The sequence below is a fragment of the Uloborus diversus genome, chromosome 3 (genome assembly GCF_026930045.1).
Source record: "Uloborus diversus isolate 005 chromosome 3, Udiv.v.3.1, whole genome shotgun sequence".
Lineage (NCBI taxonomy): Eukaryota > Metazoa > Arthropoda > Arachnida > Araneae > Uloboridae > Uloborus > Uloborus diversus.
Genome location: NC_072733.1, coordinates 115,525,637 through 115,542,421, shown reverse-complemented (window position 1 = coordinate 115,542,421; position 16,785 = coordinate 115,525,637). Strand labels below are relative to the sequence as shown.

The 16,785-nt window shown below is 32.2% G+C and overlaps 1 protein-coding gene across 1 annotated transcript in view; it reads right to left on the bottom strand.

Annotated features, from left to right (window-relative positions):
* The window catches only part of LOC129218903 (collagen alpha-3(IX) chain-like), a 266,021-nt gene that overhangs the window by 76,620 nt on the left and 172,616 nt on the right, over nt 1-16,785 (bottom strand). The window contains exons 10-13 of the mRNA XM_054853223.1: nt 14,822-14,875; nt 12,403-12,467; nt 7,923-7,967; nt 949-961 (exon numbers count right to left, since the gene is read on the bottom strand). Coding sequence (XP_054709198.1) covers nt 949-961; nt 7,923-7,967; nt 12,403-12,467; nt 14,822-14,875 — 177 coding nt within the window. The remainder of the gene's footprint in view (nt 1-948; nt 962-7,922; nt 7,968-12,402; nt 12,468-14,821; nt 14,876-16,785) is intronic.

Sequence of the window (16,785 nt, the reverse complement as noted above, 5' to 3'; positions counted from 1 at the left end):
GGGAAAGAACGATTAATCATCAAACGCGAAAGAAATAAGAACGCAGTTTATATGTATATGTCCCGCACTGGTCTATGGAGCTGCGCACCTAGCCAACTAAGTTTTAGAGACTCCAAAATGAATATATATCCTTTTTCATCAATATTGAACTGAATTCGAGCATTTATGCATACAGCGAATGCATTTTGTCTTAATACTGTGTTGAAAAAGCGCTGTGCATCATTTATTAGACATTTTTAGTGATGTATCACTTAATTGCTAGATTATTTATTATTTATTGTATAGTATCATATTAGGTGTTTATAAAGTTTTGCACTGGTAAAGAAAATTCATTGCAAGAAACCTACTTTAGATTTAAACGTAATTATGTATTTTTAAAATTTGATCCTTATCTCAAATGTTTTCCACAGCATTAATATACTTCTGCGATTGCACCTTTCGTAGTTCTGAGAAGATTTTAGACGATTTTCAACTTCACACCAAGCACTTGCGTAGCCTGAATTTACCTTCTGAGTGGGAGAGGGTTGAGGGTTTGGGTCATAACATTCCTTTCATGGATATAAATTGCCATATTAGAATTGGCAGTATGCGTTTAAACAAAAGGATCTGAGGGGTTGACCCACAAAACTCCCTTGATGGAGGAAACATACTTTCATTAGATAAGAATCAAAATAAAATAAATAAGAAGTATGTGTCAATTTTAGAGAGTTTTTTAAAAATAATTTTTCTTTATCAGTGTTAGACTTTATAAACGCCGTGTATATTGAAACTATCTAGTCGGTGAAGAGGAGCTGTCCTTTCTTTGCTCTGAGATCGTCAATTGCATGATATTGCATGATATTATTAAGCGGTACTCCTATCTTGACGTGATGCTCACGAGTTTTTTCTTCCATAGACAGTATTTTGAAATTTCAATGTTAGCGCCACCTACATGCCTATAGCTAATACTGATGGAATAAATCTTAAGGATATAAGAATGAAAATAAAATAAATAAGAATTGTGTCAATTTTAGAGTTTTTTTTTTAAATAAATTCTTTTCATCAGTGCAAACCTTTATAAACATCGCGTATATTGGAGCTCTCTAGTCGCTGAAGTGGAACTGTACCTTTTTTGCACAGACATCGCCTGTTGATATTAAGTGGTACTCCACTCCATTAAGTACTGACTAGGCACACGCCAAGGAGCCCTTTCTTGATGTGATGCATATGAATGACCAGCGAGGAAAAGCTCGTTGCTGTACGAATGTGCAAAAGTAAGAGCGATGGCGGGTTCGTCGTGGACCGAGTGCGCCAGGCCGCGACCTTGTCAGTCAGAGCCTATTAAGAAAGATCCCGGACTAACTTTAATTGGCTCCGAGGCGTCGGCCTCATTGTTGTTCGCCGTCGTTCATCCATCAAGTTCTGAAAGGGGAAAAATCTCGGCTCACCTCGAGGGCCTAATATTCCATCCAGAATTGGACGATGGCATGATTGGTCAGCATTTTTTTTTTTTTTTTAACGATATTTACCGTCTTCAGTGTAATATTCTCCAGCAAAACACTCGTTCAATCAATAATCGGCTAACTACGATGTAAATGATCCAAAAGAGGAGATAAGAGACATGACAAAATTACATTTACCGCTTCTATGTGACTACTTGTTGACAGATTTGACAAAATTAAGTTTACAGCTTCTATGTGATTACTTGGTCGACAAACTTGACAAAATTACGTTTACAGCTTCTATGTGATTACTTTGTTGACGATTTCCAGACTTTTTATTTAAATGTATGGGTGAAAACGCATTAGTCGAGAAATTAAATTGACTCCGATGATAGGACATTAGCGTTACACTTACTTTTGTCGTACACGAAAACCTTATGATTCAGAAAAAAAGAAATTCAAGAAACCAGTTTCTTTAATGTGAGCAATCAAGTTAAAATTAGATTTATTTGTCTATTAACGCACTGGGAAGCAATTTATCGAGGCCTTGAAACAGTTGCCAAACTCTAGTAGTTAACTTTAACTGCCTTGATTTGAGAGGAATGTTTTTTTGCGAGCTTATTTTGGGAGAACTATTTGCAGACATTATTTTACTAATTAACAACTATGAAACAACTTTCTTTAGCTTTCTTTATAAAAAGATTACATAAATATGTTTTTTTTAAAAATGGTTTGGCTCTTTCAACATTTATGGTAAAATCAGCAGCTTAAACATTTATGTGAGTTAAAATATAATATTTACTTTACAGATTCTGCGTCATAAATAATAATTATAAGCGTTATGATAATAATAATAATGATAATAATAATAATCTTAGACAATTTTTTTAATTGATAAAAGCATTTCTTTTCATTAGCAGTACAATATAGTTCCAGTCATCCAGATATTATTTTGAAACGGATTTTCTACTGAAATGTCCCTTTTAAATTTCATCAAAAAAATTCGAAACGTCTTTAGAAATTGCGTATTTCTCCCATCCATTGTATGAATATTTTTTTAAAGGCAATTAAATACTTTTTAAAAAGTAATAAAAACTTTCCATGAAAAATATATACAAATTTAATGTTACCCTAGCATAAAACAGAAAGTTATTTCATCTGAAACATAATTTAAAATCCAGTACGTGAAAACTGTTTTTTTTTTCCTTCCGGAAACTGAACAAGAGTAATCTAAGATACATTCAGAAAAGAAATACGGACTGAAAAGGCATTTTTTTTCTTGTGTGCATGAAGTAGAATTGAAACAAATAAATGAATGAATGAATAAATAAATAATGAATATTTATAATATAATTAAAATAAAAAGCTTTATAAGTTTGAAATTCTCTGATAAAAATTAATTTTAATTACAAACTAACTTTTCATGACGGAAACCTCTCTATCTTGAAAATTTTAATGTTAAATGTAACAAACAACTCTTTATGTGGTAAAAATCTAAGTTCAAAAGACGCTTTTACCAAATAATACAACAGGAAACACTAATGCTCCCTCCATTCAGAAAATAATCTAAAGAAAACATTTTATTAAGGAAAATAAATATCTCCATCAAATTATTCATACCATGGTGACGATAAAAATAACGTTTATTCAAACTACCGCCACTTCCATTTCACGCCTACGAAACCATGATGTCATTTTTTGGATACACTGTCGAGAAAAAAGATGTTGCACAGAGAGCAAGATGAAGATTAACGGCCTCCATTATTATTCACGTCCAGTTATTTTCTTCGTAGTAATAACTTTCATGGGCGTGATGGAATTTCGAACAACATGAACAAATAGCAGTTTTAGTAATAAGGTAGCGAATGAAACCAGTTTATTTTCGTAATCTCTATAAACGCGCGTTATCTCATTGTTTTTTTTAGCACCTCTCCCCTTCTTTAATTAATTTTTACAAGAATGATTTTTTGTCTTACCAAAAAGGTATGAAACATTTTTCAAGAGCAATTTATGTATAAGGTAAAACCACTTGCTATTGATACTCATAAAGAAAAAATAAATTAACGAGATAAATTACAAAATTGTACAAAATCTACCATATTTTTAAATGGTATTTAAATTTGCACTGCTTACCTTTTAGCTAATTCTTAGCTGATCTTTTTGAGCACATGCTTCTCTTGTTAATTTATTTTTTTCTTGCTTAGTATCAAGTACTAGACTGCCGTATGCAGGTAAACGGCAGTATCTGCAGGAATGAGTTTTCGAGATATTTGAAGAAACGCGTTTTGGATTCAACACTAACAGTAGGGAAATGTTGGAATTAGGCGTCTTTTTCGCGCCTTTTTTTTCAGCGGAAACCAAATAAGCGAGCTTGTACGATGAAGATAACGTACAATAGATGACAAAAATGCAAAAAAAAAAGTAAAATGAAAAATTTGCAGTTACTGCCCTTTACCTGCACACGGCAGTAAGAGTAGTTCGAAATGAATACTTTTGTACAATAAAGTAACATCGTTCATAAAGCTTTAAGGTGCAAAGTCTTTCGAGAAAAGCTCGGATATTACATGCCAAAGCTCACACTTCTTGCATTAAAGAAAGGGTTCCATAAAACCCCGAAACACGTGACTGCAATTATTTGCTAATTTGTGCTTTACGAAAGTTATTTTTCAAACCTTTACTCGTGTAGGGTACAATGCAGGTGGTTTTACCAGTTTTAAGTTTATATATGAAAATTTATGGCAATTTTTCCTAGTCTGTCATCTTGACATTCACGATATTCGGGTAATTTTATTCTAAAATTGTCAGAAACTGTTAGATGTATTATATGCGTATGGAAAAAAAAAACATATCAATCGGTAGGTGACTTACATGAAATGACCCATAGAAAATCGTAATGGTCTAAGTCACGAAAATAAATTTCTGACGTTTTGGTTAAAATAAGCATTAAATATTTAATAAAAGCAACAACAACGTAATAAAATATTACGGTTTTAAGGAGTAATCAAATGCAATTTTTTTTTCTAAATTTTGTTGCAACTTCGAAAGAAAATGTCCGTCTTGAACTAAACTAGTGTACATCTTTCCATATACGTATTTTCTTCCGTTTCAAGCAAACTTGTTCCAAGGATCTTAAAAAAAATTAACTTCTGACGTTTCATTTACGTGAATAAAATTTTGTTGAGTGTTGGGATATTTCCAATAACACTAAAATGCGTTCTGGGAAAATACACGAATTGCTCATATTTCTTGATGCGACGAAGCATTGGATGAATTTAATGAGAAATTATTAACAGATTCATTCCAGACGAGTGAATATATTCCCCCTATGGGGAAAACATGGTGCCATGCTGACCACGAAATAGAGCAGGGGTGCCAAAACAGCAAACAATTGCAGAATGACTCGCTGGTGCATGCGCTTTGAAATACATTCAACCACTTCAATATGGCGGTCGAATGACAGGTTGCATCTATGTCTTTCACATTGAATAAAGTACACTATTGGATTAAAACTCAACTTTTTTGAGATTAATCTCCAAAATAACAAGTAAGTACTGCTTTTGATCACTTTGTAGCTTTTGGGGCTTTCAAACATAATTAAAAGTACGTTTACTGCTTTTCAGTTACCGTTACTGTCTTTAAATTTCAGTTTACCGTTACTGTCGTGAAATTTCCATCATTCAAAACGCTACTAAAAATATTTATCATTATTTTCTTGAGTACTCGATAAGCAGCATTTAATCACAAAAATAATAACCGGCAATAAGATTATCAATAATCAACAAGTGAGAACCTGAATAAAAATGATTCTTGTACTTCGTAGATTACAGCAGAAGAGCATGCGAAAAAAATATAAAAGGAATCCCTCTCCGTCTAGCTTTCTTTTTTTTTTTTTTGCTTTTTCATTCAAGTGTTTGAATTATTTCCTGTTAGCAGTTAATATTTCAATAGCGTTAGAAATTTCTTTAGGTTTTCAAACTGTCGAAAAACTTCATGTGCATTTTACTTTATTGTTTGTAACTCTTGATTAAAATTTTAAACGTTTATGAAACGATTTTGTTTTTCCGTAACTCTAATATCCCTGAATATTGTTGGCTCTTCATGCAAATAATCCATTAGTACACTTTACTTTCGGTACGGGTCATGTTGTCGTAAATGTATAATTTCTCACAAATGATTATTAACTTAACTATGATTATTGAAATAATTACTCGTCTTTAAATTTAAATATATTTGTGACAGCTCTTTGATGCGAAGTAAAGGAGGGTATATATTTATTGTTTCATTAATTTTTAATATTACTTCGTATAAAAAAAAAAAAAAAAAAACTCATCAGTTCGCAGAATTTTTTTTAGAAGTTTTTAACGGCCCCAGAGTTATTATTTATTTTATTTCTTTTTAAGAAAAGGATACAAATTTCACTGGTTCGCAATGTTTTTCATTTCTTGGCCCGTGGGTCAAAAGAGGTTGAGAAACACTGATTTAGAGCACTGTCACATGAATTACAGCAATGAACACTTCTTAACTATGTTGAAAACTCTGAAATGTGATCAAATGCTGTAATAACAAGTTTTAATCATTTACAGTACTAAATTCAATGTGAAAAATGTCCAAAACTTAGAATATCATGAATCAAAACTATTAAAAAAAAAAAAAAAAAAAAAAAACTACACAACTGTATTCAAAAACGCACACAATACGGGGAGGGGAGGGGGAGGAGGAGGCTCTACAGTAGAAATCAATAAGGGTGCCATTTCTCTCTCCTTAGGTTCCTTTTTTTCACCCCCGCTGCCTATTTTTAAAAGGTGCCTATTTTTCATCCTAGTTGGAGGTGCCATTTCGGCTCCGTATTGAGTGCCGCTGGTTAACAAGCGTTTCACCCCTGAAAAGTGCCGAAAGCAACCTGTAGTTTTAACAGTGTAGTCATATTTATTCTATAAGAAAATTTCTCAACTGATCAAGTTCTTTATGACAAAAATCGGCTAGCCGAATTCAAAGGTATATGTTTAATTATTTTTATTCTTCGTCGAATTACTATTCACTAGAGATCGAAATATCAGTGGACACAAAATCTCGGCACAGAAAAATATAAACTGAATGCAACGAGTATGAATAAAGTATACATTTAACGCTATAAAATAAAAAAATAACTTATCTACAAAAGTACATTATTTTCCAAAAAAAAAAGGTTCTGAATACACCCTACTGTATAGCTGCAAAGATGGGAAAATTAGATACTAACGAAATTGGCTAATGTTTAATCATTTTTGTTTTCTTTTTAATCATTTGCATATCCAGCACATCACAGCAGGTGAGATGGATTTCGCTCCTGCAGCCAAAGTGCAGCATTTGCTCGCAATTTTCATGACTCAACCCACATTCTCTCTTGGTGTTGCAATTTCATTTTTGAGGCGCGTATTTCTGGGCAAAAATCTTGCAGTGATATGTCCTATATGTGTTTTTAATATTTTATTCCACATATTAGATTAGTTTATTTGTATGTCGAATCTAATGGGTACTGAATATATCATTTGAAAAAGTTTTTTGATTCTTTAATTCAAATTTGTAAAAAAAAAACCGGATTCTCTTTTTGTTTAAGGTAAGAATAGTAAGTAAAGTTAGAAATATAGTCTGGCTAGGCAACTAATATAAAGTGTAAACTAGTAATTAATATTTGTTTGTTTTTTTGCAATTAGTTAGACAATTTCTTACTTTGTTACACAGTAAAATATTTCTGTCATCTGACGTGAAAATTTAGAAACGGACTATATTGAGTAGGAAGAGGGTGTCCTGTCAATATTTAAGAATCTATTTACAAGTTAAGCTTCAAACTACGTTTATTGAAGGCAACAAAATCAATTTTATATTTTATTGCAGTTTCAATATCTTTGATGGATATATCTTTTCAAGTGTACTAATATTTTTTACGACGCTATCTATTTTTTATGCTCGCAGCTCTTATGCTCGCCTCGCATTTCATTTTAAACAGTGAAACGTCAATGCTAATATTTAGAAATGGGCAATTCTACTTCATAAAACTGAATTATGAGATGATGTAAAATAAGAAGCAAAAAGTAAGAAATAATGTCAAAAAGCACAAATTGCAGATCACTGTTGATACGTATTTCGGCGTTACAAGGAATTTTCAATGCATAAGGAATGAGCTTATGGGCAAAAAGAAAGCAGGTGTCTGCAGTAATCTGCAATTTGTGCTTTTTGACGTTATTTTTTTTTTCTTTTAAAGCACAAAGGTGGTTTACTTTTTAAGCACATTCAACTTATGAAATGATGGTTTCAAGTTTTGACGTTTGCTTTAAAATACCAGACATTTGCATTTTGGTATATTTCAAGAAAAAAAATATGCATACAAGACGTCTTGCAGACGTTTTTTTTTTTTTTTTTTTTGACGATTAATTACATTTTCTTAATATTGTAAATTTACAAAAAATGCAACGAAACAAAATCTGAAAAACCATTTTTCATACAAAACACAAAAAACCTTACCGGTCTGCCAGGTTCTCCTGAGTCTCCCTTGTCCCCCTTAGAACCCTAAATGAAAAATAAAACTTATTAATTGGACGGAACCACATGGAAAGTCAACACTGCATCAAATGTAGCAAAATTAAGAGAGTATCTTCATTAGTCGCGATTCAACTTCATGAAGTGATCGTTCTAATGACTTAGCTATACCAGTATTGCACTGAAAACTGCAAGATTTTGCTCAACTTTGCTGTATCTCTGTAGCTGCAAAATCAGTCTTGACAGTAAAGTTTCAAGGTAGTGAATTTTAGCACCAGACATTTACATTCTTAGACAATGCTGTTGTAGCGGAAGTCGATTTCAAAATCTTTCCTAAACCGAAAGTATCTTAAACTATTATTTATCAACCTCGTTTTTTCTGATTATTTCCTGTTTTTGTGGTAAATACCTTGAGGAATGTATCATAAAATAGTTTTATTGCACACAAGGAGTACATTTCCAAAAAAAAAAAAACAATGCAGTTATATTTTATTTTCTTCTGCGCATCAACATACTTTGTGAGACAAGAGTATCATTCTTCAATATTTTGCTTGTTACATTCATAACAATTAAAGTCGAACAAGTAAATAAGTTCTGACGATGAAAAAGTCGAAAACTCTTCAGGTCTTTAAAAAAAGAGGTCGTGGTTATACGAGTTCAATCATCATAATTGTTCATGCTGAAGTTTTTTGCGAAAATTTTAATTTGTAGGGGAAAGGGTTGCACATGTGATCAATGTATATTTTACTATGATAACTTAGAGCAAACAATCTTGAGAAATTCTCAGCGATGGCAATGCCATTCTTATATATGGCAACACTTTAGGAGCGATAGGTCATTTTGTGTTTCTGTGGTGATGATTTCTATGTTTTAGCAGCTGTTGTAGAAACTTTTATCGCTGTCCTCTTCACGTAAAAACATATTTTAAACTCTAACTGTGATAAGCTAAATTTAATTACTGCAAGAAATTGTTGGAACATTCAGGTATATTTATGACAATATTTAAATTTTCTCATAAATCAAAATTATTTATTTTCGGAAGTTAATTCTTTGATAATGGGGAAATCGTGAACATAACATCAGGGGCACATGTGAATTACTCCAATTGCCTTTCCATAAAGTGAAGCAAGGAAACATAAAATTAAAAAAAATGTGTAAACATTTATGATTACTTTTTTCTACAGTCAATTCATAAATGTATTATTATTTATTTTTCAATTCCTTATTTTTTTACTTAGTAGTTGTTCAAGAATTCATTGTTATAAAACAGTTAAATGAAACAAAAAGACACACACTATTATTTAATTAAAATAAACAGACCAAACTCAATGCAAAGACCAAAATAAAAGTGTTCCGTATCTGATCGCCATGTTGATGAATTCCTCAACAACTATTTAAAAACGTCTTTTGAATGAGCAAAACAATGACGTTGAAAGAAATAATATTGAGCGAACATAAACACTTGTAAACTTTTCAGTTTAACTTGCATAAAAATATTAAATCAAAGCATAATTTCGAAAATTGAATGTTCATTTATTTAAAAGTTAAAGATACATAAAAGTTAAATATGCATAAAATAGTGCAACAAAGTGTTGAAACATAATCATTAACATCATTTTCATTAGCTTGCATGTTTCGTAGTATTTATCACCCAACATTATAAACAGGAGAAAAATCGAATAAAATGAAAAAAAGAAGCGCAAATTATGCACAAATTATAAAGAAACCTTTTCTGGAAAATGTATTATTTATTGACGCTGTTGTTATTATTATTAATTCTTTCGTATTTTTGCCGAAAGTGTTTTCGACCACCTTACCCTTCAAGAACTGATTTGTGTAAGTAATTAAGAGTCATTCCATAGAAATGTCAACCTCACCCTCAGAATATTTTTTTCCACAAAGCGTTAATTGTGACCTATCATTTCATTTAGCATACTTTCTAGTACATAAATCCAGTAGCAGGTTGCAAAATTTTCATTCGGTGTATTTCTTCTGGCTCTAAACGTGCGAGGTTCTAGAAAAGGCTTAGTATGTGCAAAAAACATGCGTCTACGTTTTCTTGTCTAATGTAAAAAATTTTGCAAATTTTTAAAAGAACTATGTTTATCCTAAATAATCAGATGTTGACCCAATAAAATTGACTGTTCTTTTTGAATACATTATAAGATAAGTATTTCAACTAATTTGGTTATTTCACAGAAAATATTTACGTTACGTTAGTCACGAAAATGTACTATTTTCTGCTTAAAAACTAAACCAGATGATTAAACCAAACAGCACTTTTTATTTTCTTATATCTGTGTCATATCTAATTAGAAAGTGCAAAATATTTATTTTAGTATCAGTAAATATAAAATAATTAGTGTGACTAACGTAACAGTTTGCATGTGACTAACGTAACATTTTAAAAATGACTGCTAATATTTCAAACTTATTTAATTTAATGTACATTTTCATGAACAATTTTGAATATGTAGGCATTCTGTATTGATTAAAAAATATAAAGGGTGAAAAATACCAGTAATATTACATTGCAGACTTTCTGTTTACTTAGAAAAATCCTTTTCTAAAGGTCTTTATAAAGATACTTCCAATTTAAAGAATTATTAAAAAAGAAGAAAAAGGTGAGTAAAGCAAAATGAGTATTCTGCTGAATGTGCATTCAACACAAGAATCCAAGCTTAAGAATTAAGATAATAGAAATACAGTGTTAACAAAGGATAACGTCTCTATTTTTTGGAAAATACATCTCCACCAATTATTAAAATGAAGTAATGGCTGCTCGTTGGAAAACATTTGAAGATGTTACATCATGATACAGTGACAAAAAGTGCTGCCGTCATATATTTCAGAAAATGCAAGAATGATCATTTAGAAATTCAAACATTTGCGGTGATATGTGGAATTAAAATGCATTCTCCAAAAACGTTCGAATATTTTTTTTCAATATTACATTTTAATTCAAAAGCATGCGCAACACTATTCGTTCGATGAATCAGTAAACCTTAAAAAATAATATGCCATTGAAAAGTACTACGGAGTTTCTTATAACGATAACTAGTATATCGGCAGAATACTAGAATTCGGTGAAACTATCAACTTGCATAAAGTTAATTTTTTAAAAGAGAGAATATTTAGGATTTAATAACCCAAGAATGATGTCATTCAGTTTGTAAAAGCAGTTTTTTTATTTGTATATTTTTTCTTCGCACATTCAAATTGAGTTAATTAAACTGAATCCTTCCATTCAATTTCTTACACTAATATAGAAAAAAAAGTAAAGAAAGAACCATAATGCAACACAAAGAAGGTTCCTAAAAAGTGTAAAAGTAATATCAGAGCAAGATATTAATTATAAAAAGTGTTTTTATATGCATTCATTGCTTGTTATTCGATTGTTACGTTAGTCACGTTACGTTAGTCACACACAGTTTTTCGTAAAAGTACCATTAAGGGCCAAAAAAGATTCATCTGTAACAAATCTGTAGTACATTTTAAAAAATAGATTTTTTACCTCTTACAAATATATCGGCCAATTTTAAATGCCTGCGTAAGTTTCAGAAAAATTTGCCTCGTAACATAAGCATTGTTTCTCAGGGTTGCAAAAATGTTACGTTAGTCACAATGTCTTTTTTGGTGAAAAAACACCTGTCAGCGCTTATTTTGCTTCAAATTCTTGGTAGAAATGAAAAATAGTGACCTTGTACATTTTAAATCTGCATATTAAACCAAAACACATTTACTTTTACTCCCGGTGTAAGTAAAAAGAGTTTGAAAATCAGCTGCGAATGTTACGTTAGTCACTATGGAATGACCCTTAATTCATTTTCAGTAACTTACCGCCCTATAGCCAGGGCTAAGGCAGAAATACATAAAATACACCTCCAGCTCAGTCATTCCATCCGAGGACTGCAGTTTCGTGCTTATTAACACTCATCAGCCCGGAATAGGAAAAGACTGAGCTGGAGGTGGAAAACCTCTCTTAAAGGAGCCAAGATAGCCAAACAAACTGGTAGCTGATATAAAATTAGCACTGACCAGACGAGTGACCGAAACAATGGTTCGGTTCAACTCGAAGATAGGCAAGGCATGGTATTTTCAGTAAGTTACCGCCCTATAGCCAGGGCTAAGGCAGAAATACATAAAATACACCGCCAGCTCAGAATGAATGAGCTAGCGGTGTATTTTGTGTAATTAATTCATTTATCTAGTCAAAAGACTTGAAATATATTTTGAATATAACAGGGTTACTTTTTACATAAATCGTATAATAGAAGTTTCACTGTTTATAAATTTAAAACAAAAAATTGATTAAGTAAAAAAGCTGAGTTAGCAAAATAGAATAAATAAAAAAATGAAAACAATATTCAAGATCAATTTTTTTTATACAACTGAATTTAAAATCATGAGTTTATAAGTTTCAAATACCCGACCTATAAAAATTTATTTGAGAAGTTATGCTTACTGCAAACTCACAGGTTTTCCTGTAATCCCAGGAGGTCCAATTTCTCCTTTAGCACCAGTAGCTCCCTGAAATGAAGAAAATTATAATTTGTGAAATGCTTAATATAGAATATCAGTTTCACTGCAATATGTTATTTTCATATCTTTAAAAATAAAAAAAAATGAAAAAAAAAACATTCAATAAAAGGCCATACAAAAACACATTTCCAAGTTGCTTATCACTGAATTTGTTCTGGATAATTTAAAAACATTGAAGAAGTATAGCATAATTCTGCTAGAATGAGTGTTATTGATTAAGTAACTAAGATTTAAGTTCCGTAAATAACAAGAACTAAATTTTACGTAAGCAAAGCAAAACATGTGATAATTCAGCGTATTTAAACCGCAAAATAATTTATGGCTTATCTATGTTTAAAGTAAAACAACAACTAATTCTGTTTGGTCAAACCATAACATGATTTAAGCTGAAATAGAAATTAAGGTGAAAAGAAAAGCTCAGTTGGATGTAAAGTACGGTCAGTTGTGGTAAAAGGAAACACGGGGGTAGATGGAAACTCTAACTCCATATTACTACACTTGCGGAAATTTTTGAAACTAACTTTTGGTGATTGAAGACTAGGCAACATATAGAAAAGATTCTGAGATTTCCTAGTATTTCCAAACAATTTTGTTGCCGTCATTGTTTGAAGATGAGTAAAAAACGAGCTGATGTGTGCATCACATGACTTCCTTTTACTCTAATTTAATGTCATTTTCTCATTATTGGCAGTTTTAATGTGATTCAGTAGTTTACTCTCTAAATATCACCAACAGCGGCCAAATTGAAACCAGATTTTAAAAAAAATAATAATAATAATTTTAAAAAAACGCCAAATTTTTCGCCAAGTTGGCGACAAAACTTGGCGATCAAAAGACTGGCGATACATCGCCAAGTGTTCAAATTATCACACCACTTGAGTTATAATCGAAATTAACAATCATTTCCCCCCCCCCCAAAAAGGGGCAAAAGACCCCTTTTGGAGCATCCGAATGCAACCAAAAAGGAAGGTGCATAACTAGACTCCACTAGGAGTCTACATACCAAATTTCAACTTTCTAGGACATTCCATTCTTGAGTTATGCGACATACATACGTACATACAGACGTCACGAAAAAACTCGTTGTTTTTTTTCTCGGGAATCGTCAAAATGGTTATTTCGCATGTCTATACGTTCATAGGCACTTATCCACGTGTGGTCGAGTCGAAAAAAACACTCAACATTCATTCGGGGGTGAGCAAAATGGAAATTAATATCGATTTTTGAGTGAAAATTTTTTCGCGAGTATAATACTTCCTTTTTTGTAAAAGGAAATAAAAAATGTCATTTCATAATGATTAGTGTTTTTACATTTTCCTCTTCAGCACGTCTGCAAATGTGTTGTAGCATATTTCAACCACTTTTATGTGCCATGTGGCGGTTTACTAAAGGCATTTATTTATGATATTCAACTTCCCAGCTATAAGTAATTGTTCGACTTATGAGCTTTTATAGACCTCCGAACTTCGAGGATAATGTTTTGTAACAAATTCCACATTCGATTGTTTGGGTAAAATGTTAGCTATATAGAAGTTAGGTTTTTTTATGCTCCTGAAACGCAAAAGAAATTTCTAAATGTAAATTTTAGAAAAATTGCAGGAAAGTTAGCATTCATTTTTCAACCTACTCACAAAGCAGAACACTGCCGTGGGCAGGTAAACGGCAGTAAGTGCAGAAATGAGTTTTCAAGATATTTGAAGAAACTATTTTTTCATTCAATACTAACAATAGGGAAATGTTGGAATCGGACTTTTTTTCACGCTATTTATTTCAGCGGAATCCACATAAGCAGTTTGCACAACAAATCTAACGTACAATAGATGACAAAAATGCGAGGAAATGAAAAATGAAAATTTTGTAGTAATTGCTCTTTACCCACCCACGACAGAACATATCATTAACACATTTTATGTTATTTGAAGAAATTTTAAAATATGAGTTTGAAAACAAAAGGGCTTTTTAACGATTCGACTTTGTTCCGTCAATATTTCGAATGAATAGTGTTTAATAAATATGAATATCAAACTAATTTATAATGCAAGTCAAAGTTCAAAAGTTTCTAACTAGTATTTTGTACCATTTTTATTAAAAATTATGTGTTTCTTTTTAAATTAATTATTATTTGTTTTATTTTATATATAATACAAAATGGTCTCACATTTTCAAAAAGAAGTTTGAAAAATTATCGTGAAATCAAAGTTTCATCTTTAATATTCGAAAACAGTTTGCATAAGAAGTTTGTTTCCAGCAATGGTAAAAAAAATAAAAATCGCTGATTTTTGGTTGCAAGTTAAATAATAACTTTGGTAACCATTTTTTATGCATTTTATAAGGTATCTTACCTCTGGTCCTGGAGGACCGACTCGCCCTTGTGGGCCGATCACGCCTGGTCGTCCCTGGAAAAATAAAACACTTTATTAAATCTCTAAGGAAGTAATAAGATATTACAACGTTGAATTGCACAAAAATTGCAGATTGCTGCATACACGTGTATCGGGCTTACAAAGAACCCCCTTTTCAATGCAAAATAAGTGAGCTTATCGGTGAAAAGACATCGTCTTTTGCAGTAATCTGCAATTTTTGTGCAACTAAACGTTGATACACCTTATTTTACTTTTCAAGCCGAAAGGTATTTATTCAATGTTAAATATGTAGAGTTTATTGAACGACCTAATAAACATATGGATTCCTCCTTCGTCTAACATTCACTGATTGGGAAAAGAGCTTCAGTAATGTCGCCACTATAGCAGTGCAGAAGCAGTTTACATTAAAATGATGAAAGGAATTTACATAAAATCAAGCCGTATGTATCCGCTTTGTAACGGGAGAAAGCAAAATGCAACACGAAAAAAAAAAAAAAGAAGTATACCAGGAGGTACGATTATACCAAAGCTATTCAACTTAATATTTTCAACTTCCAACTAGAAATAGAGGGTTCTACTTAAAATTTTTCAGTGATATACTTATTTCTTCAGAAAATCTATAAAAAAAAAATTTAAAAAAAAATGCTGAATTATCTTTCAGAAGCAAAGTTTAAAATTGGGCTATAATTGTGCTTCCACAAAAAAAGTTACTAATGTTCAATGCCTATATGCCACGTAGAGAAAATATAGATTAAACTTAAGTACTAAGCTATACACTGGTGCACAATTGCTAAGGGCGGATTCCAATGGGCAATGTAGTGAGTAAAAAAGTAAGTGTAATTCGATGCCAAGTGAAATAAACTAATGCCAGAACTCTAGAACATTGCAATGACGATAATTTATTGTGCTCTGAAATCCAGAAAGCTATGAAAAGTGTTCAAATTACGAAATGGTCATTTTGGGCTGAATACGCAAAAGTGAGTAAATGTAATTACTGCCCCCAGGTGTTCCGGCGTAAGATGTCAATATGAGATAAGGCTACCATGGAGAGCGATGCAAGCTTCCACATTTTGTGTGATGCTTTACGCAACATTATCCAGCAGCTGTTGGGGTAATTTATCCCATTCTTCTTTCAGTCACAGATAAGGGTGTCCTTGCTTATTGGAAGGCAATGTCATCCAGTAAGTTTGTTCCCCAAAGGATCTCAAACATTTTCAATAGGGTTTTGATCTATAGAACGTTCTGGCCATCTGATGGATTGAGTATTTTGAGTGAGCTAGACACTCCTGAACGCCGATTGTTAATGACAAGTTACGTTGCCATCCATGAAAACTAATTTATCGCCCACAGCACCACAGAACACGTGAACATGAGGCAGTAGAACGACATTAATGTATCACTCACTGTCATAGTCTTGTTTGGAAGCACACAAGTGACGTGCGGCCGTTGATCATATTCCTACCCATACCATGACACAACTTGTTGGATACTAGTCCTTTTCTTTTATGTTTGCCGGCTTGTATGCTGTACCACTCTAATGTCAGGTTAGCTGTCGTCCACAACGGCAGATTGAACCTGCTTTCATCTGAGAATAGTGCACAAGCCCAGTCAACTTCTCTCCAAATGCGATGCTGAAGACATCATTACGAACGAGCAAAACACGGTCTTCTAGACAATGGGATGTACAAAACAAGCTGACGGGCGTATAATCTTACTGCATTCAAACGTCTGGCTAAGGTTTTTCGGGATATTTGCTTGCTAGTAGCAGCAGGAAACTGCTTTGCTACCTCAGTAGCTGTCTTGCGCTGGTTCCTTTTCGTTGCTAGCACTAAGTACCAACCATCTGCTGACGTCGTATTGTGTACACGACCTCCATTGTGACATTTGTTACACATTCCATTTGTTTGAAATGATTTCCAACTCTAGAAACAAATCTGTGGCTG